Source organism: Rattus rattus, chromosome 15 (genome assembly GCF_011064425.1).
Source record: "Rattus rattus isolate New Zealand chromosome 15, Rrattus_CSIRO_v1, whole genome shotgun sequence".
In the NCBI taxonomy this organism is placed as follows: domain Eukaryota; kingdom Metazoa; phylum Chordata; class Mammalia; order Rodentia; family Muridae; genus Rattus; species Rattus rattus.
Window position 1 is genome coordinate 42,478,729 of NC_046168.1, and position 21,832 is coordinate 42,500,560.

The 21,832-nt window shown below is 37.9% G+C and overlaps 1 protein-coding gene across 1 annotated transcript in view; it reads right to left on the reverse strand.

The window, feature by feature from the left end:
• Window positions 1–825: 825 nt before the first annotated feature.
• Dok6 (docking protein 6) overlaps window positions 826–21,832 on the reverse strand; it is a 335,875-nt gene continuing 314,868 nt past the window's right edge. Inside the window, exons 6-7 of the mRNA XM_032885739.1 lie at window positions 15,394–15,532; window positions 826–1,104 (exon numbers count right to left, since the gene is read on the reverse strand). Coding sequence (XP_032741630.1) covers window positions 979–1,104; window positions 15,394–15,532 — 265 coding nt within the window. The 3' untranslated portion in view covers window positions 826–978. The remainder of the gene's footprint in view (window positions 1,105–15,393; window positions 15,533–21,832) is intronic.

The window sequence follows — 21,832 nt, forward strand, 5'->3', positions numbered from 1 at the left end:
GTTTAATAAAGTATTATTCTGTATCTTTATCAACTTGGTCACATATTCAAGAATATCATTTTTAAGGTTTCATATCAAACTTCAAATAAATTCAAGATATCAGTGATATTTACAAATCAGGCCAAAATGATTATATGTTTTATCTCATTATAAAATGAAAACAACACAGGTAAGAAGTTATGCATTCACTAGGTATGTTCTGGGTTCCTGCTATATTCAAGCTGAAGGTGCTCAATAAATGCTTGTCGGATGAGTGTATTTTCAACTGTGCGTTTCAGTATTATTCCTCTGTGTCTTACTTTCTCTAGGGTGTTCATTTTATTTGAAGGGTAAGAGTATTTGTTTAAAACAAAAGAGAAAGGATGAAAGGCCGATGACAGGAATTCTGTGGCTATTATCTGTTATCTGATAACCATTCTACCTCTCTCATCCATCGGACCATTCCCATGTTGGTTAGGTGGTCATTGGGAAAACCACAACGGCATTGCATTTACACTCCATTCCTTTTTACACTGTCCCTGCTCAATGAGCCCCTGATAAGACTTGGGCTATACTTGAAAACTTCTGTGGGTAAGTTTGTTAAGCATTTTAGTACCAAGCCTGAAATCAGACCCTGAGCAGATGCTTAATCCTAGGAAGAATGAAGGATGTTGAAAAAAAGTCCTTTGTAAAACAGCATAACACAGACTTCAACATATGGATTCAAGCCATATACCAATGTGCTTGATATAATGTTTTAGTCAATGTCTTCTGCCAAATTTGTTCCTTATCCATCATAATATATTTCAGAACAGTTTTATAGCATATATGTATCAAACAATAGCTTTTAAAAAGTAATGGTGAATGTCAGAGTTCTTATTGTGCCCTGAGAAAGTTGATAAGTGGAAATATAAGAAATCAATGCAAATGCACAGGAATTTGCAGGACTCTCCACAGAAGGAAGTAAATGACAGACAGTGAGGCATTGTCACTGTGAAGCTACTTGCCTTGCAAGCTGTAGATTTCTCCAACGCTGTTCTGACGTGTAATGTGATGCCAGTATGCACTGCGAGGAAGAGAGATGGATTTCGATAACGTCATTGGTTCAGTCAAGCTTGTCTGAAGCTAAAAGAGAAGGAAAATGTTTCTTAAGCCTTCTTAGAGATATCAAACTCAAATCAACCCTTTAAAATGGCAAGGATTGCATGTGAGTGACAGGAAACAGAATATGTTAAAGATACCCAGATAATTCCCTCTTCGAGGATAGCTGTGTCAAAAGTGAAAATGCCACATTGATGTGTTTGCCATGCTCCAGAGGATGTCTTCAAAGATGTTCACATATGGACAGCACAAAGTAGACTGTATGCAAGAGAGAGAAACAGAGAGAGACTAGGGAGGCAGGAGGGGGGGCACATTGGAAAGGGCATGCAGGGAGTAAATGGAGAGCTTTAGAGGAGGAAAATAGAGTAGATATAATCATATTTCATTCTGCAAATGTATGAAATTATTGAAGAAAAGGAGACCTCTAGAAAAGTGTGAAAGGAGGCAGGGAGAAAGGAAATAGCTAAATGTGTAAAAGACCTTCCTGCATAAGAGGGGATAAATGCTTGAGCAGGATCGTGGGGTCTTTTAGTCTGCTATTGTTCTCCAGGTTTATTAAGCAGCCCTGTCTCAAGGGGATAAATGTGATAAAGCAGGGCACCTGATAGTCCTTTGGCCTCCACACACAGGTGTTCACCTTGGAACACATGTGTATACACCACACACACACACACATGCACACACACCATGTGCTATTATAAACATATAAATATAACACACATGCAAAACAAAAGGAAAGTATTTGAGAAGAATACTTGTTGAGAAATGAATCTGACTCATTAAGTCAGAGGGGCATTAAGAATCCCAATGGCTTCTTGCCAGTAGAGAAGGAACACTGGCAAATGCCCAGGGGAAAAATCAGTCACAGGCCACCTTTGAACTGGTTTGTATTTCAATGACTGAGAATTATTCACATTGCCCACAGTATTTTCCAATGTATAGAATAGCAAACTAATTCAAGGCATGAAGAAGCAGGCTGTCAGAGTGACATATCCTAGGAAAGGTGACACAGAGAGCCATTTTCAGACTCCTCCTAACACCTCCTCCCACTTTTGTGCAGAGCTGCTTTCCTTTACTGCACCATCCTCTTGCACATACTGAATGAATATTCTCCCTGAGAATCTCCATGATAGGAGAGCTAAAGTTTGAATGTATTGTTTTTTTAATCTTAGCTGACTACACCACTCCCTGGGGCATATGAGTAACAACAACAACAAGAACAAGAACAACAACAAGAACAACAACAAAACCAGAAGTGGTATATTGGTCTTTGAACATGTTACTTTAACATAACCTGAGCAACATATAAACAGACCCCTTAGCTAATGCCATCACAAAGGCTAAAATGCCATTAGTTAACTTCTGAGGTCTATACCAGAGACATCTCTGCTTTGCTGTAACTTTTCCATCTGACATTACCTACCATTACAGTATTTGGAAAATGTCTTAATTTATGCTGTTCTTGGTTCTGCTCCTATAAAAGCTTCATGAAGTGTTATCACACTGCAACTTGGAATTTGGACTGATGTGAATTTGCGGTGTTGTACAAGACCAAGATTTAATGACATTCAGTTTATTGACCAACTTTGCAGCTGATTCTTATGTATCTCAAATGATAATTTCAAGTTCTCTTTCCTATTTACACATGCTTTCAACCTCCACCTTCTCTATGTGTTGGTATCCATAGGAATGTGAAGGACAACAGATTGTGCTTTGTGTGCTGGGGTTAAATAGAGCTTTTTGCACCAACATCATCCTTGATATGAATGGAGATGTCCCGTTCTGCTGCATCCCTGACAGCTAGGAAACAGCTATGTTTAGGGTGAGATTCATGTTTAAATACCATAAAGTGTGCCATGTAGATAAATTTCGTCTTCTATAGGAGTAGAATCTGGTTTCATTTTATGGTGGTGTTATTAGGAGAGGAAGCGAACTTCTCATATAAAACATGGAATTGATTAAGCACATACATCTTTATTTAATTGATGTCAGCAATGCTCATTAATAACATCAAATAAACTGAATTCATATTAACCATAGTCTTGCTCATTGTCTAATCTTTGTTTTTTCTTAATCTAGTATAATTTATTATTTTCATAAAACAGTTACTGAAATTTGATGAAAGTGATTTTCTTCCTATATTTTAATTTTGGTAAATATATTTTATACCAAATGGTCAGTCTTGGGCACCATGGAAACACAATAAGCATAAGGTAAAAGTTGAAAAGAAATTCCAGGATATCAGCAAAAAATCCTTTCCCTAAACATCTGAGGCATCACGTCTCCTGTTGCTCTAATGCTCTGTCTCCATGGCTTCTATGCCTTCCATGTTCAATTTCTTCATTCTTTGCTTTTACATTACTTTCTCCTGACTAATAGAAAGAGATATTTGTGCCTAAAAGTTGGTTATGGATTGCTCTTAACCTGTTTACAGATCTTTTTCTGTACTTTATAATTGTTTTCCTGGACATCACTACTCACCATTCATACTATAAAGTATGGCTGTAGAGTGCATGGTTATTCTGTTACTATGCCGACACATGGTAGATATTTAACGTCTGGCCCCAGTTGGTTCGAATTGCCCTTCAGTGTCTCTTACATTCTAGGTGTAGGCATGGCAGCTTTGCAGTTAGGACCTTATTTTGTCATTAGCACTCACCTAGGTACAAATATTGCTGTCACTGTTCCCAGGACAACAATAACACTAGCTTTCATATTTGGAGTCCTGTGAGCTATTAAGTAGGCAGTATGCTGAGCACAGTATATAACCCTTCACGTTTGCTTTCCCACTGGCCTAGTGTAGTGAGTTTTGTTATTTTCCCCTGACTGAGTAAAGTAAGCATCGTGGAGAAAGATGAATATTATCTTTTCATTAAAAATGGGAAAATAAGAAAACACACATTTGTAGTTGTTTGATTTTCATTGTAAAACATTGGAAAGGTACAATTTAAAAATCTAGCAAGATAGCATAGCCTGCTGAGGGTGGGGGTGTGGACTGAAGAAATATGGAGATAGTGACTTCACAAGAATACTTCTGTATATTGTTACTAAAGAATCTCATGAGACTATAACCCCTCGTGAAAGTGAACTCATTTTAAGTGCTACTGAATGATAACATGGCTAGTGTCAAGGAGGCTGGGAGGCAGAATTTCAGTCTAGTTTTCTTGCAGTGCAAACATTGTCTGGGTTTTGGATTTTGGTTTGGGGGTTTTTGCTTGTTCGTTTGGTGGGTTTTCATTGTTGCTTTGTTGTTGTTGTTGTTGTTGTTGTTGTTGTGTTGTTTTCTGTATCAGATCCAAAGAAAATGCCACGTTCTGGAATTAGACAAAAGCCAGCATTCCTCAGGGACTTGAAAAACTGGTTCCCCTTTGTCAAAGTGCTGCTGCCCACCAGGCTTCCTCAGTATCAAGAGTAGCTATCACACAGCACAGAGAAATGAGTTGTTCTTCTCACCTCCTCCCCTTCCCTAAACTCCAGCTTCCCTCCCTCAGGTACTCCCTCTCCATAGAGCCCTGCCTTCTTGGCCACTTTCACTCCTTTGCTTGCTCCCTCTTGCCTCTCTGTCTCCCTCCTCTTCCTTTCTCTGCTCTCTCTTGTGCAGCCTACTATCTCTCTCTGCTCTGGACGCGTCCAGAGGCCTCTGGCGTGCTCCCTCTCATTTGTTCAATAAAAACCTGCCCCTTAGCTATGTCATGAACTGGTCATATCATCAGTTTATACATCTTGATGCCAGAAACTCTTTCCCAAAGGGGGAGGATTTTCTGGTGACTGTTTTTGTTTTGTTTTGTTTTTTTAAAACAGCATCCCCTCCCGATGATGCATTGCAACTTTTACTAGAGGATAAGGACAGTTGTCTTGTGTACTTATGAATAAGGACTTGGAAGGCCTTAACTCCTGCTGCAGCTCTGCCTAGCTGCATGTACCAGATTGAATGATTTTGCGAACAAAAGCTGAAATTAAATCACACTGACATGTGCTTGGGGTCACACTGACTTGGACTCAGTGTTTTATGGTTTCAGGCTGATACGGATTGCACTCATGGTCCTCACATAGGTTTTTCATGGTTGCTCCATTTAAAGGGATCAGAAGTCAGTTTGCATAGAGAAACTGTTGTATGTTTTTTTATCAAAAGAGGCAACCATCTTAAAAACAGAACTACCCACACTTCTCATTGTCAAGTCCAAAGGAAATTCTAATTTCCCAAACTCCTAAAGGCTGTCCGTGCACATGTCCAGAAATGGCAGTCTAGTCCCAGCTCAGGCTTGACTACAGAAGGATTTCTGCTGGTTAGATAAAAGCCAGCATTCCTTGGGAACTTAAGAAATTAGTTTATCCACTGCCAGGAATCATTTCCCTTTTCTCTGGCATATAGGACACATGGTACTCCATTAATATATACCTGTGATACCTGTGGTTTATATATTAGAGCCCATGCTGCTCTCCGGGCTCCTACAGATGTTATTCATAAAGTACATACACACACACACACACACACACACACACACACACACACACACACTATAGATATAGAATCTCCTAGGCCCAACTCCTAGACCTGCTCCAGCTCATGGGCTTCCTTCCTCTAGATACTCATCCTCCTTATAACCCTCTACCCTCCCTATTCTCTCTCTCTCTCTCTCTCTCTCTCTCTCTCTCTCTCTCTCTCCTCTCTCTCTCTTCCCTCTTCCTGGGCTTCCCCTTGGCCATATCCAATTTGGTTATTTTGTTTTGCTTTTCTCTTTCTGCTTTGAACTCTTTCAAATGCCTTTGAATATTTTTCTCTCTCTTTTACACACACACACACACACACACACACACACACACACTCACACACTCACACAAACCCTCCTTAATGATAGAGTGACTCTTTCAGTGGTTTCTTTACTGTACTCCTCAAATACATTCATTAGGACCACTTAAGGTCCTGCCTTATAGTCTGAATCCCAAGTCATATGTGGACAGCACCTCTATCCAGGAACCATGTTAACAGTCAAGTCACAGCTCCAGACTGTAACCCAAGAACGACCACCATGCTTCTCTGTACCCTAAAACAGGAATGGCATCACTGTGGGCATCCAGAAATGCTGAAATGAAGTTGAAAGCCCTGTAGCTGGTTGCAGAAGACTTTGGGCCCCTTTCCTTTGTCTCAGTCTGATCAAGGACTCATTTCTCATCATCAGTGAGCCTACCTTCTTTAATCAGATATTTTGGGGTTGCTACCACTGTCCTAAAGTTCAAAAGGTGCATCAGGATTCATCGGCAAGGAGAGAAGAGCTTGACTAGGTTTATAGTTATGGCTGCATTGTTATAGTTGTTTAAACCCTCTTCTGCCAAATTTCTTCCTTCCCTGATCTTTTAGGTAAATACCCACCTCTTTCTCCTCCTCATGGTGGTATTTAGCAATGAGATTAAAAGGCACGGTATACAATATGCTGGACATGACACCAAACAGAACAGAGGACCAGGGTAGAGTACACATTTGGAAAGAGTCCTATGAATCCTGTTCCCAGGCCAAAGAGCAAGTATCCCATGAAATAAAGGCCTTTTAATCCAATGTCGGAAACCATAGTTTTCTGAAAGTAAGAATTTTTTGAGGATGCTAACTATGGTTAAAAAAGGCCATAGGGTACAACCCTAGTTCAAGAGGATGATACCCATATAAAAGAAGGAAGACACTACAGGGAATAATATTCATTAAAAAAGAGGCCATAGGATGACACAACTATGGAATGGACATCTACAAGGCAAGCATTGAGACATCAGAAAAAGTAAACCATTTCAGTGTTGACTTTGAACTTTTAGACTACAGAACTATGAAAAAGTAAATTTCTGCTGGTTAAGCTATCCACTCTACAATATTTCTTATAACCGTACCAGACTAATATAGAAGACTTTAACCAAACAAGGAGGTTGTGTGTTCTCAAATATGATCTTTCCAATAATTTAAAATTTTCTTATTATCTTTAAGCAATGCATTGGAAATTAGCCAATGGATAGCCATAGTGACCAAGACAATGCATTTATGGTTCAAGTACTTTTATTAGAAACTACTGCTGATTCTAATTTTAAACTTTTGGTAAAACTTATTTGATGATAGAATTCAGCAATAGGATAGAAAGGCATAATCCTCAATCCCGAAGGTAAAAATAGGTCTTAAAATGCTATGGTTGTGTCTTAACTAAAAGAAACTTGACCTGGAAGACATTATGGTAGTTAGAATAAGTGTATAAAAACCATGTAGGGGAAATAATATTTATATTAGAAAGAAAGAAATATGTACATTTGCATATACATGTAAAAGAAAAATCATGAGACCGTTTGTCTTAGCTCAGGTTTCTAATGCTCTGATAAAATATGATGAGCAAACACCAAAAGCAACCAAGGGAAAAAAGGGTTTACTTCATTTTAAAATGTTTCATCACTGAACTAAATTAGGGCAGGAACTCAAGGCAGGAACCAGAAGGCAAGAACTAAAGAAGAAGCCATGGTGGGACACTGCTTACTGACTTGCTGTCTATGGCTTTCTCAGTCTGTTTTCATATAAAACTCAGGACCAATTGCTGAGAGGTGTTGTCACTCCTCCTGGCCTAGCCTGTCTCACATCAATCATTTATTAAGAAATTGTCATAAAACTTGGCTGTAGGCAATTTGATGAAGACAGAGGTTTTTGTTTGTTTTTGTTTCTTGTTCTGCTTTGTTTTGCTAGATAATGCAAGCATCTTCAAGGTGAAAGAACAACAAATAAACAAACAAAAACATGATACCATTTCTATTATAGGGTTTTAGTACATGAAACAGCATTGATTCGTATTTTCCAGTACTTTTGTTGGGAGAATCTGCTGTATTGCTGTTTATTGTGTTTTATCTAGTGAGAAATTGTTTAAGAATACTTAACTATTAACACTCCAGCAAACAGCATCCACCTGATTCTCATTTTGCATAGGTAGGGTCAGGACTAAAAAGGATGCTTCAGCGCAGATGCAGAAATAAATTCGACAAAGGAACAGTTAGTTCAACCCTTGAAACACTTGCCAGTGCTTTCTGCCACCTTCTTTTTTGTTGTAGCCATTTGAAATAACATTTAGTTCACCGGGAGCCTGAGCAACGAACCAGAAAATGCTTATTTAGTGTCTGAAAAGAGTGCAGGTCGCAGTTCAACCAAGTGTGAAGAGTAGTAGAGATGTCTGTGCTCTACCTGAGAGCACAGCCCACAAGACAAAGCCAAAAAGCGTGACTTAAGTCCAACATGATCTATACACAAATGAAGTTTATACCTGCCCTAGCAAGTTACCTTAGATCCTATCTAGGCAAACAATTTAAAGAGTCATTTATTCGTATATTTTTGAGATCCATGTATAGGCAATACAAAAACTGATCCTAGTACTATGTGCAAAACTGAGCAAGCAAAGCAATGATGCTGGAGGTGAGGACACATTTCCGTTCCAAGTCAAGGTGATCTATAGAAATACAAAAGCCAAGAAAAAATGGAATATTTAATCAATGTGGATGTGTGTGTGTGTGTGTGTGTGTGTGTGTGTGTGTGTGTGTGTGTGTGTATGTCAGAGATGAACAGACCTAAGCAAGCTATGTATATTCATGGATGTGCATGCATGCTTATTTAAGTGGTTTTGTATACACAAGAATAACTCAAACTAGAAAAGAATAGACAATATCTTAATTTCTTTTCCTATTGATATGATGAAGTACTCTGACAAAAGCAACTTTTAAAAGGAGAAAAGATTGGCTTATAGTTCAGAGGCACAAACATCATGGTGAGAAATTGAGTTATAAACAGGAGCTTGAAGCAGCTGGCCACCTCACAACCGGTCCGGAGGAAAGAGAAATGAATGCTCCTACTTATCCTGCAGTTTATTTATAAAGCCCAGGATCCCAGGCAGAGAACAGTGCCTCCCACATTAAAGAATATCTGGGTGTGGGTCTCTCCTCAATTAATGCAATCAAGAAAATATCCCATAGACTTATCTCTCAGGTGATTCTACATCTGTCTAGTTAACAATTAACACTACCTATCACACCTGTCTGATGAGTTAAATGCCTTAAGGAACATGTGTCAGCATGTTTGTTGGTATGTCTAAACATACATAACAGGACAGAATTAAGAACAATGCTGTAAAAAAGACAAAAAACTAACAATTGCAAAGATACCAATAATCCAAACATAAAGTAGTATAACATGTGAAATGTATGTTAATTGTAAAAAGAAAAATATTGGGCTGTGTAGTATAGAAACATGTACTTCCAGTTGAGAATACCACATTTTATTTGTTCCTAGCAAGTTCATAAAACTTTAAAATTGTATGTGAACAGAGACTCCAGGGACAATAAGCCAGCCATGCTTGGCACTGTTTGCAGTCATTAAAACAACTCTGAAGTTTGATGGTTTATGGGCAATTGGTTTCTCATGGACTTGGCTTAATTTTCAGTAGGGGACACCTCACACTTAATCTTCCATTTTATTCAAGATAAATGGGAAGGGATTAGAAGACATTTTGCTGAGTTTGTGCTAAGGTAACAAATAAAATGTGATTTACACAGTCATTTAATAAAAGTTGTTCAATGTCTTTCATTTGATCTTCATAGAATATTATTTAATTTACCTTGAAACAGTGATTGCTACTACTGTGTGTTTTAAGTATGTGCTAACAAATTACGTTTAGGTAACTTGAAAAATACAAAGCAAACCCTAGAATTAGACTAGTGACACCAAAACAAATAATTTTTACATTAATCTTTTATTTTTATAACCAATGGTACCTTTAAGAATGCATGCACATTCAAGGCAGGCTTGGTGCCTGCTGCAGGCTTAAAATCCTAGTATTCAAGGGGCTGAGGTGAGAGGGTCCTAAATTCAATACCAGCCCAGGAAAATTAATGAGACTTTGTCTCAAAATAAAAAGAATGAATTATCACCACCACCAAGGACAATGATATCAAAAAACCCTTGAGATAAGGGTTGGCATGGTGAACTTAGTTCTTTCTCTAACAGAAGACATTCAAGAATATGTGCACATCCTTAGAGTATTTCACATTTGCGGATTAGAGGAAAAATGCATTTACAGATCTACTCTTTGTACACGGGGATGCTGATGAACACATGCTAAACAGTAAAGTTCATGGTTGTTTTACATAGCAAATTTGCTCCTTTAAAACTTTAAGTATACAGTGTTTTATTTAAGTAATGTCCATGTATGCTAAAAGCTTGGATCTATGCATTTTTGTCACTTATGCACAAAACCAATTTCTCTTTGTTAGCCTCTTTATGAATTAGTAATCCCTGAGTTCTCAAGGAAGCCATGCTTTCATTCTAACTCTCTGAAGTAGGGGTTATTGCCAAGTTCCACATAGCCTCTTCTAGGATGAGGCTATTTACAGAGGTAGATAGATTTGTTCATGTACTTGTAAATACCCATGGAGACCAGAAGGAAGTACCAGAGTCCCTGGAGCTGAAGTTAAAAACATTTGTGGTTGCTGGAAACTACAGCAACTCTGGTCTTCTGCAAGAGCAGTAAGTGCGCTTAACTGCTGAGCCATTTCTCTAGATATTGCATTTAGTTTTATTGGATATCATTTACCTCCTGTATATGCATATGATTCCTGGAGTTTTTAAAGCTTCTGTGACTGTATCCAGAGATATCAGTTAAAGATGTTCTGTATATTAACACAGTAAGATGCTTCCAAGTTCTTCCTATATTTTTCTGCAGAAAACCTTATCTTTTCTCTGATAATAGAACCTTCTGCATAATGTGTCTAAGAAGCATGTTTTAATGGAATCTTGCAGTGAAAGTCAAAATGCTAAGAATATAAACCATCTGGGAGGCCGTTTAGTTTCTTCAAAAGTTATAAATGAGTATATGCTTGCCAGTTATAAAATCATCATTATATTTTATATGCTCTAAATTTTTATCCATTTTTTTAAGAAAAGAACACCATCATACCAAGCACTGCAAAGGACTGGCTCTTCTAGTCAAATGTTACCTGCATTTGAGTGAGAGCTGCTAACGTACTGAAGAAGAAGAGGAGGAGGAGATGACTAGAAGGAGAAGGAGGAAGAGGAGGTGGGAGGAAGGGAGAGAAGGGGGAGAGAGGGGGAGAGAGGGGGAGAGAGGGGGAAAGAGGGGGAGAGAACCAAATTAATGCAACATGGTAGTGTGTTCTCATGAGTCTGACATGCTATTTAGGTGCTGATAGGGCAGTTCATGTAACTATTTATACAAAAAATTGTTTTGTAGCTGGGCAGTAATAACTGATTATTAAGTGCTGTAGTAAGGTGTAACTAGAGAAGGGTGAATTCATTAAGTTTCTATTGCTTTTTAAATGAATTCACTGAAAAGCTAACTCCCTTCTCTTGCTATCTTTTCTTTAATGTTACCTTCAAAATCAGATTTCAGAAAAAAGTCTTAGATTTTTTTTTACAAAACATTAAAGTATACATTTCTGTATAAGGAGATTTCAAATAGGTTTTTTAGTTACCCGTGATATCATAAGTTTAAAAATTATAATGTCTGTCTTTTTATTTACTTATTTCTGACAATGTATCAGGAAACCATATTTTTCTTTCACACCTGATTTCTCATTTATTGTTTAAACCATCAACATTTTACTATGACTATAAATTCCTTAACACCATAAAAAGAATTAAAAAGAAAGTTTTTTCATTCCTCTTCCTCTTGCTCCTGGTAGATCTCCCTTCCCCCCAAAACATGTCTGTGTATCTAGGGACATTTTGGCTTCCCTGTCTATCATAGTTAGATAAGTATTCAAATTCAACAAGCTAGAACACAGGGTATGTGTGACTGAAACTCTGATTAATGGTTTCTATACAAGGAATGCAATTCTTGGCACATTCTTAGCATAATATTCTTGGCAATATGGTGGCTTGATAGCACAGCCTCTCTAAGCAATGAAATTTGCTAAATTTCACTAGTTTTGTAAGGAAGAATGTTATCTATGAAACAAAAATGGATTCTAGACATGCCATTCTCTTTAAATATCTAAGTTAAATAATTTGTATATTAGCAACCAGTAATAGCTCCAGTTTAAAATGTACTACCATGCTTAATTCTCCAATGTATCCTAAACGAAATTCTTCTTTTTCTTCCTGTGTTTAAAGATAGTTGCACTAATTCTTTGGGCATTTTATACAATATAATTTGACTATATTCACACTCAAACTCCTCCCACAACCATCTCCTCACCCTTACCATTCAACTTGGTGTTTCACCACAAACAAATAAATAAACTCCACCTTATAAACAAACTCAAAAAAAAAAAAGATCATCTGATCAGATATGGAAAAGCCTTTAATAAAAGCTAACATCCCTTCATGATTTTTTTTAAATCCACCAGGTCCAGCTTATGTTGCTCAAATGCTTTTAGGAATGGAGTCTGTCTAAGAGCATGGTAGATCTACCAGGGTTACACCTTAAAGTAAATTGATAGCTCCTGTTCCTAGAGCTATCAAATTGCAGTAGCTCCTAAGCTAGGTGTATCGTTTTCTGTTCAGGTTTCTACCTCATGCTGGAATTTTTCTGGCCTCAGCTTGTATAGATTTTTGTGCCTGCTGTCACAATTATTAGTTCATTTGTACAACAGACCAGCCGTATCTAGAATACAGTTTTCTTGTATTCATCCACCAACCACTTTCTGATTTGATTTCAGTCTCCCTTCCTGAGGTGGAAACCAAAAAACTTTACTTTTCTGTATAATACATATTTTGGGTCTAAAAACTAAAGAAAATGTTGAAATTACCTAAGATCACCATTTCTACAGAGTTCTTTCTTTTCTTAACAGCAAGGTAGGGCTCAGGAGCAGTGTGAATGCAACAATGGAAGGAAGCCCCCTTATCTACGAAGAGCATTCTTTCTGAAAGGCCCACAGTCTTCTAAGAAGTTTATTATCTGGAAACCCACTTTGGCTCCATTGCCATGACAACATGGATAACCCAAGGTAATATTTTATTGCCCTTTATTAAAATTTTCATGATCATGATGTTCTATACATAGTTACTTAAGACTTGGGCCACTTGCATTTCAAGAAGTAAAAGGACTTGATACATCTCTGGATAGTACAAACTATTTAATCTCACAAAACTGTACACAACCTGAAAGAGAAAACTTTTTTCTTCTCTTGTACACATCAGTACTATTCATTGTGTACCAAATAAGTGCATAATGAGATTGTACCAGTTAATAAGTAGTTAACCTGTATGAAAAACATTATAATTGAGTTAGTCAATATTAATTACTTCATGATCTTTCTCAGTGACTGAAATCAAAATATACATCTTTAATTGTCTTACCAATTTAGAAGGTGTTTTTGTATTGATATTCAATACTACTTAATAGAAAATATATAGTATTTGCTATGGCTGAAAATTTTCTAGATATCAGATTGTTTTTTTTAAAACATTTAACTTACATTTATTTATTTATTTGTGTTTATATGAGTGTTTAGATGTGTGTAAGTATTAGGACATAATGTGTCAGAGGATACATTTTATGAATTAATTCTTTCCCTGCACCATGCGGATTCTAAGGATTGACCTCAGGTCGTCAGACTTTACACAGAGCACCTTTACCGCTGAACTATCTCATCATCTGTTAAATGACAATAGAAATAAGGCACAACCTAGATGATAGAGACATATCAAAATAAAAAGAAATGTTATTAGTAACAGCAAAACCAGGTTTTACAGCAATGTGCTATTAGAATATCCTGTTGATTTCTTTTTTTTTTTTCAGAAAAATAGCAGTTGACACACTAATTTTACTGTATTTCACACAAGTCTGTAAATCCACAAATAATGTCTTACTAAACTGGTAAAAATAAAGGCTTTCAGTTGCTTGTAAGCTTATGTTTAGGGCATTCATTGCTATGGGAGTCTTTGGTTACTTACTTCTTTAAAAGTATTTTAAAGCATACGAAAATGCCTAAGCATTTAAATATGAGTATCACACGGCCTGGTTTGAAAACTAAAAAGACAAAACATAACATGACAACAACAAAAAAAAATCGCCACTGTCATCTTTATACTTTTTAGTAGATATATACTGAATACACTACCAAGTTTTTACATCTTAGTGGGTCTTATTTTAACCTCCATTTTTTATTTTTGCCTAGTTTTCACACATAACTTCATATTGTTTTAATTTGAAAACAGGAATCACACAGAGAGCACTGAAGTGCTCTTTCATTGTTGTTGGAAAGTTTTGCATGTACGGAGGAGGTATATTAAAAAAGAGAGAGGAAACTTCTTCCATGGTTTCAAATCTTAGTGTTTTGAGAAATTATTAAGCTCAGGTAGACTGCTTTAATAAAACTGTTAGACTGGCTTATTTTGAAGAATGGACTAGAAAGTACTTTTATTTTACTAGCATTACTCTTTAGAGAGAAGCGTAACTGCAAAATTGGTATGGGATTTATCAAAATGTTTCTCTTTACGTTTTAATGGTGAATTCCAATGTTGAGCCTTACAAAGCCCATTGTTTGAGCATCCGAACCTCTTAGAGCAGGAATGCACCCCAACTTTAGAGTATCTGGGATCCTTGTACAGGTACCCGTCATCTCTAAGGTTTTAGGGATAACTGTCTGACTCTTGCCCCAGGTTTGGTCCAGACTGTGATAAGAACACAGCAGCCCCAGCTGATGTGAACGAAATTTTATTTATAAAACACAGCTCAAGATTGTTAGACATCTTTGAAAGAGTACAAGTGATAAGTTGTCACTACATCTGTGCTCAATAACTTGCTTTCTTCACGGATATTCGAAGCTAAGTATTCAAAAACACCCTGTATGTTCTGTCACAATCATAAGATAAATTGTGTGTATGTGCCTGACAGCTAAATGGATATTAGGGGTTTAATATTCTGGCTAGGAGTACAGTCTGTTGAACAAGGGTTTGGAACCCAAACAGGATGGGCAATAATTGTAGTATACTGAAATGACTTTTGACAGTTTTTCATGAAAATATACTTAAAATTCCTCTGTGCTAATCTGCACACCTAGAACAAGAATAAGTAACAAAGTTCAACTTTTGCCTCATTCTCCAAGCAACCCACACAGCTTTGAGTTACCAAGGTCACATACATATCTATGGAGAGCAAGGCTTCTAAGTCCTAACCAAAAATTTGTTTTGGTGTTGAACTATGTATGGTATTACAGAGATGAGATTGTCCTTTACAGGTTTGACAACAGAGACAGAGCATGGGTTTGCACTATATATTAGACAAATGGACTAGGATATTTATTCACAAGCATTAGGATATTTATTGATTACATAGGATGGCTTCTTACCCGGGCTTTCTGCTCCATTTCTAGCATTAGTCTTTCGTGTTGCTCAGCGATAGCCAGTGTTGCAGAGTGGACCTTCTGATAGATCATTTCTCCTTCCCTTGTTTGAAAAGTGAATAGTCCTTCTCCTGTGTCACACATTCTGAGAGAGAGAGAGAGAGAGAGAGAGAGAGAGAGAGAGAGAGAGAGGTGGGTCTTTGTGGGTTCAAGTGTGTTAACAGTTTTCATAACAAAGATGCCCTTACTCTCAGGTTTCCTCCTCCATGTTACTTCATTCTCAGAAAATCCATCCAATACATGCATCTCTAGGTTGTACATGAGAGGAAACTTAAGGGGGAAATCTGTGTGTACTATGATATGTATCTATTCTTACTACTATGAACTGTGTTGAATCATTAAAAATGGCATGCTTAATGCAGGCATCAGAATACTGAGGTTTCCATACTGTTAGAAATAACTACCAAATAATCTACCCTTTGATCAAAGAACAGGAGTTTTAATGTATGATATACGTACTATATTTGAATTTAAGAATATTTGGTTTTAACATAGTTTCTGCCAAAACATGGGTAAATTTAAGCAAATTGCTCTCTGCCTGTCTCTGATGTGTTTCCAAAATAGGAATAATAAAACCACTTCATACAATCTCTTTTTTCTTTTTTCTTCTTTTATCTTTTTTTACAGTCCAGACTTTATGCCCCTCCTGGTCCACCCTCTGACTGTTACACATCCCATATCTCCTCCCCCCTCCAAAATGATGTCCCCAACTCCCACCTCACTAGACCTTCCCAATCCCTGGGGCCTAATATTTCTTGAAGGTTAGGTGCATCTTCTCTCATTGAGTCAAAACCTGGCAGTCCTCTCCTGTATATATGTTAGGGGGCCTCAGATCAGCTGGTCTATGCTGCCTGGTTGGTGGCTCTGAGTCTGAGAGGTCTCTGGGTCCAGGTTAAGTGAGACTGCCGGTCTTCCTTTAGGGTCATCCTCCTCCTAAGCTTCTTCCAGCTTTTCCCTAATTCAACCACAGGGGTCACTAGCTTCTTTCCATTGGTTCAGTGTAAATATCTGCATCTAACTCTTTCAGCTGCTTGTTGGGTCTTTCAGAGAGCAGTCATGTTAGACCCCTTTTGGAAAGCACATCATAGCATCAGTAATATTGTCAGGCCTTGGGACCTCCTCTTGAGCTGGATCACACTTTGGGACTGTCGCTGGACCTCCTTTTCCTCAAGCTCTTCTCCGTTTTTCTTTCTGCAGTTCCTTCAGACAGGAACAATAATGGGTCAGATTTTTTGACTGTATAATGGCAACTCCAACCTTCCCCTTGATGTCCTATCTTTATTCTGGTGGTTGGCTCTCTAAGTGCCCTCTCCCCACTGTAGGGCATTTCATCTAAGGCCCCTCCCTTTGAGTCCTGAGGATCTCTCACCTCCTAGTCTTTGGTACATTCTAGAGGGTCCCCCACCTCCTAAAGGTTAAAGACTTGGAGAAGAAACACTTTACAATGCTACTTAGCACCCCCAGAGCGTTAAAAATTGCTAGGTACTTTCATCCCAAAGTTTGGAACTAATCATGTTTAGAGGTAGTTGAATAAATATTTACCCTAGAGAAATAACTGTGTTGATATATGGCTGTAAGATGCAAACAGTTATGCTATTGGTATGATATTAGGAAGAAGTACAAGGCAGTTAGTACTATAGGTTATACATATAACAATATCCAGCTTCTTACTAAAAATTCTAGCAAAGATATCAAAATTATTTCATTTTCAATTATTTAATCATAATCAATTGATAGGAAAATCTTCATTGACAAATTATTAGACAAATTTACAGATCAGTTTTATTAGTACATGTTAATTATAACATAAAATATTATTTTAAATGGTATTATAGCCCCCTTTAATCATAACTGAAGATTATCTATATTTAAATGATATTGGTACTCTGATATGAAGAACTGGCTGGGTTTCTGTGCTGCTGGTGTTTAGGTAATATCATTGAAAGATTTACAGGTTACAACGTCAAAATATTCATGAGGTCAAACTATTGGACAATTTGGATTCTTCTGTGTGACTCTCCAAGGGAATTTTAGTAGCAAAGAAATGTCTCAAGAGACTTCTCACATTGCTCAGATTGTGACTGCCATCCCTCCGGGTCCCATCCAACCAGTACTTAGCTTCTGTGAAAGCGATCTTAATAAAATTCACACAGCGTGAAATGGAAAGTCTTTGGGAAAAATGAAGACTTTTCACAAAGTGAAACAAATGAGCTATCTTTGTTGATGCAGGGGTATTCGGAAATGCAAAAGCCATAGAAAAACCATTGATAAGTCCTGAGCATATCTTGTTTGAGGTGTAGGGTTTGTTCATTGTCAAACATAGAATACTGCTTATTAGCCTCAGGATAGAGATAATGAAGACAAAATTGTTATTTCATACTCAGTCATTGAGATGTGAAGTGCTGATGCCTGTCCAGTTCCTGAGACTTAATTCTGCCCAGTGGGGGACTCTGAATGCTTATTGGAGGGTTTTCCTAATCTTAAAATAGCTACCATTCACTTTCTTTGAGCCAGGAACAAGGCATTTGAATGTATTATAAAAACTTAAGAAACATTAACTGTAAGAAGCTGCTTCTCCACAGTGATTATATCAAACAAGTTGAAGGTTCATAGTCTCAAATGATAGGCTCATAATGATTGCTTTTGTCAGTCATGTTAACTGGAGCAATTTAAGGCTTCTTGTCTTAACGTGTGCTGTCTGAAGAAGGATAGGGAACAGAAATGTAGACTTTTTCCTGTTTAAGCAGTGTCATGGTAGAAAGTCAATAATGCAGGACAGAACAAGGAAGGAGGATGAATAACATGGATGGCTTTTGACTTGCTTTTCAAAGGAGTACCCAGATAAAGCATATCATGCACCATTGCAAAATTATTCAGGTCCTGAACTGTAATCTATATCTTAACAATATCCCATGTGGTTCATTTGAATGTTAGGAGGCTCAACTTGCTTATCTGAACATACCCTTTCCTTAACATGGGAAGAGCACAAGCAGGGGTGCTCATTGCATTGGACCATCCTGCCTCTATGTGCGTCAATTTGACATTAAATTTAAAACATTCAGTGAATGCATTTATCTTGTGAAAAGGTGAAAACATGGATGGGGTGTATTAGCCTAACTCCAAACCATGATTGTAGGTATATATATTTTTCCAACCTACTTTAATAAGGGTTGAACTTCTCTTCCAGACCACCACCCACCAGAGGCAGTGGAAGCCCAAAGTTATTAGGACACAGGGGAAGTAGGCCTGTTTAGAAATAGTTCTTTGCGGGTGTGTCTAATCTTCACTGTCAGGATATCAGCAGTCCAGTCTTATAGTAAACACCAAATAAGACCAGCAGCTGCAGCCCAGTCCTCTTGGCAAGCAGACATCACATAAGAACCAGCAGCTACAATTCAGTTCTAAAGAAACTGAGTGGAAGCCCTGAAAAGCCTCAGAAACCTTACAAGAAGTTCTTTGGTGAGTTTCATTCTGGCTTCACCACAAGCCGAGCTCAGCAGCACAATGTAAGGCAAATCAATACATGTGTGTTGTTAGCAAAGAATAGCTATGAGGAGCAAACCAAACCAGTGCCTGAGCTCCCACTGCCTGTGGTGTCATATTTATATTCCTTTATCACATGTCCTATCACATGTCCTTTTACACTTCTGTTATACCAAGGCATCCTTTAACCTGTGTCTGCTTCAAGAAAACATTTTTTCATGTGTCTTCTTTAGCAAAAAATCCTTTCATCTTTGTGCCCCAATAAAACATCTTTGACATAACTAATTAAAGATAGGGTATCATCTCTCTTTACAGTTAAGATATTTGTTCAGAATATAACTTTTACTAACCAACTTTAAAAATTAAAAAAATTATTCATATGGGTGTATCTCTGTATAAATATTACATGTTTGCATAGAGGCCAAAATGCACATAGTACAAAAGAGGGCATCACCAACGTGTAACAAAGACACATGCTCCACTATGTTCATAGCAGCCTTATTTATAATAGCCAGAAGCTGGAAAGAACCCAGATGCCCTTCAACAGAAGAATGGATACAGAAAATGTGGAACATCTACACAATGGAATATTACTCAGCTATCAAAAACAATGACTTTATGAAATTCGTAGGCAAATGGTTGGAACTGGAAAATATCATTCTGAGTGAGGTAACCCAATCACAGAAAAACACACATGGTATGCACTCATTGATAAATGGCGATTAGCCCAAATGCTTGAATTACCCTAGATACACAGAACACATGAAACTCAAGATGGATGATCAAAATGCGAATGCTTCACTCCTTCTTTAAAAGGGGAACAAGAATACCCTTGGCAGGGAATAAGGAGGCAAAGTTTAGAACAGAGGCAGAAGGAACACCCATTCAGAGCCTGCCCTACATGTGGCCCATATATATACAGCCACCAAAGTAGATAAGATGGATGAAGCAAAGAAGTGCAGGCTGACAGGAACCGGATGTAGATCTCTCCTGAGAGACACAGCCAGAATACAGCAAATACATGGGCGAATGCCATCATTAAACCACTGAACTAAGAACGGGACCCCCGTTGAAGGAATTAGAGAAAGGACTGAAAGAGCTTGAAGGGGCTTGAGACCCCATATGAACAACAATGCCAACCAACTAGAGCTTCCAGGGACTAAGCCACTACCCAAAGACTATACATGGACTGACCCTGGGCTCCAACCTCATAGGTAGCAATAAATAGCCTAATAAGAGCACCAGTGGAAAGGGAAGCCCTTGGTCCTGCCAAGACTGAACCCCAGTGAACGTCATTGTTGGGGGGAGGGCGGTAATGGGGGGAGGATGGGGAGGGGAAGCCCATAGAGAAGGGGAGAGGGAGGGGTTAGGGGGATGTTGGCTGGGAAACCGGGAAGGGGAATAACAATCGAAATGTAAATAAGAAATACCCAAGTTAATAAAGATGGAGAAAAAAAAGAGGCCATCAAATCCCTTGAACCTGGAGTTACAGCTGGTCGAGAGATGCTGACATGGGTTCTGGGAACTGAACTTGAGTCCTATAAAAGAAAGTAGGCACTCTTAACTACTAAATCATCTTTACAGCCTCCCTTTATCTAAATTAAGCTGTTGAATGTCCCTTAATCGCTGAGGAATATTCTGAGACTTTATAAAAATTCTAAAATGTTAGTAGAGTAGACATATTTGCTTCCTGGTTTGCTTTTTTTTAAATATGGACATTGTTTAGAAGCAAATTATATCAGTCTAGGACTCTGGAGATGGTGGCATAAACTTGGATCTTCAGACCAGGGCCTGTCATACACATTTATCATGTATTTTAAGGTCATCCTTGTAAATCAGACCCTGTTTCATGACTGAGGAATTAAACGAGAGAAAGTAAACATAATTAATTCCTAGACTTTTCAAGTAGCTCAGAAAGAAAACCATTGCTTAAAAAGCCCTATAATGTTTTTCCATATGAAATTAAAAATTGCTCTTTCCATGTCCTTGAAGACTTGTGTTGGAATTTTGATGGAGATTGGGTTGAATCTGTAGATTGTTTTTGGTAGGATGGCCATTTTTACTATGTTTATCCTACCAATCCATGAGCATGGAGATCTCTCCATCTTTTGAGGTCTTCTTTGACTTCTATCTTGAGGGGTTTGAAGTTCTTGTCATACAGATCTTTCACTTGTTTGGTTAGAGTTACATCAAGAAATTTTATATTATTTGTGACTATTGTTGTTGCCTTAAAATTTAAAAAGGAGGTTTCTTTTGCCCCACACTAGTACCGGAACCATGTGACCACATGGCATCTGTTAAATATTTTCATCTTAGTCAACAAGTCATCTCACCTGGTAAACTCTATCCCATATCACACTGCCGATGGCTACTCTCTGAGCCTGGCAACAATTTCTCTACAAATCTAGTTCCCAAGGCAGGCTGCCACCATGCCAGACATACACATCCTAATTCCGTGGTGGCCCAGTGTGTCCAGCCACCAAACACTCTCTTGAACTCAATTAAATAGTCCCATGAAAGAACACACAATAACCTCTGATGCAATTGATAAGATATACTTGCCCACCTAGATTAGATGTAGTTTGTTTTCTCACCTAGACACACAAAATCCTGTATACATACATCCCTTAAGAATAGTCATAACATCCTGTAAACGTGCGGAGAGAAATTTTAACATCCACCTCCACGTTCGTTTGCCTCAGCTGCTCTCTCTCTCTCTCTCTCTCTCTCTCTCTCTCTCTCTCTCTCTCTCTCTCTCCAGTCTCCTCCTCTCTCAAACTTTATCCCTGCCCTCCTTGCTTCTTGTCTAATGACAGGCCTCGTTCTATCCTGCACCTGCCTTCACCTGCATAATGACATCAACCTACTTATCGTGAAGGGTGTTGTTTCCTATTTTCTTTCT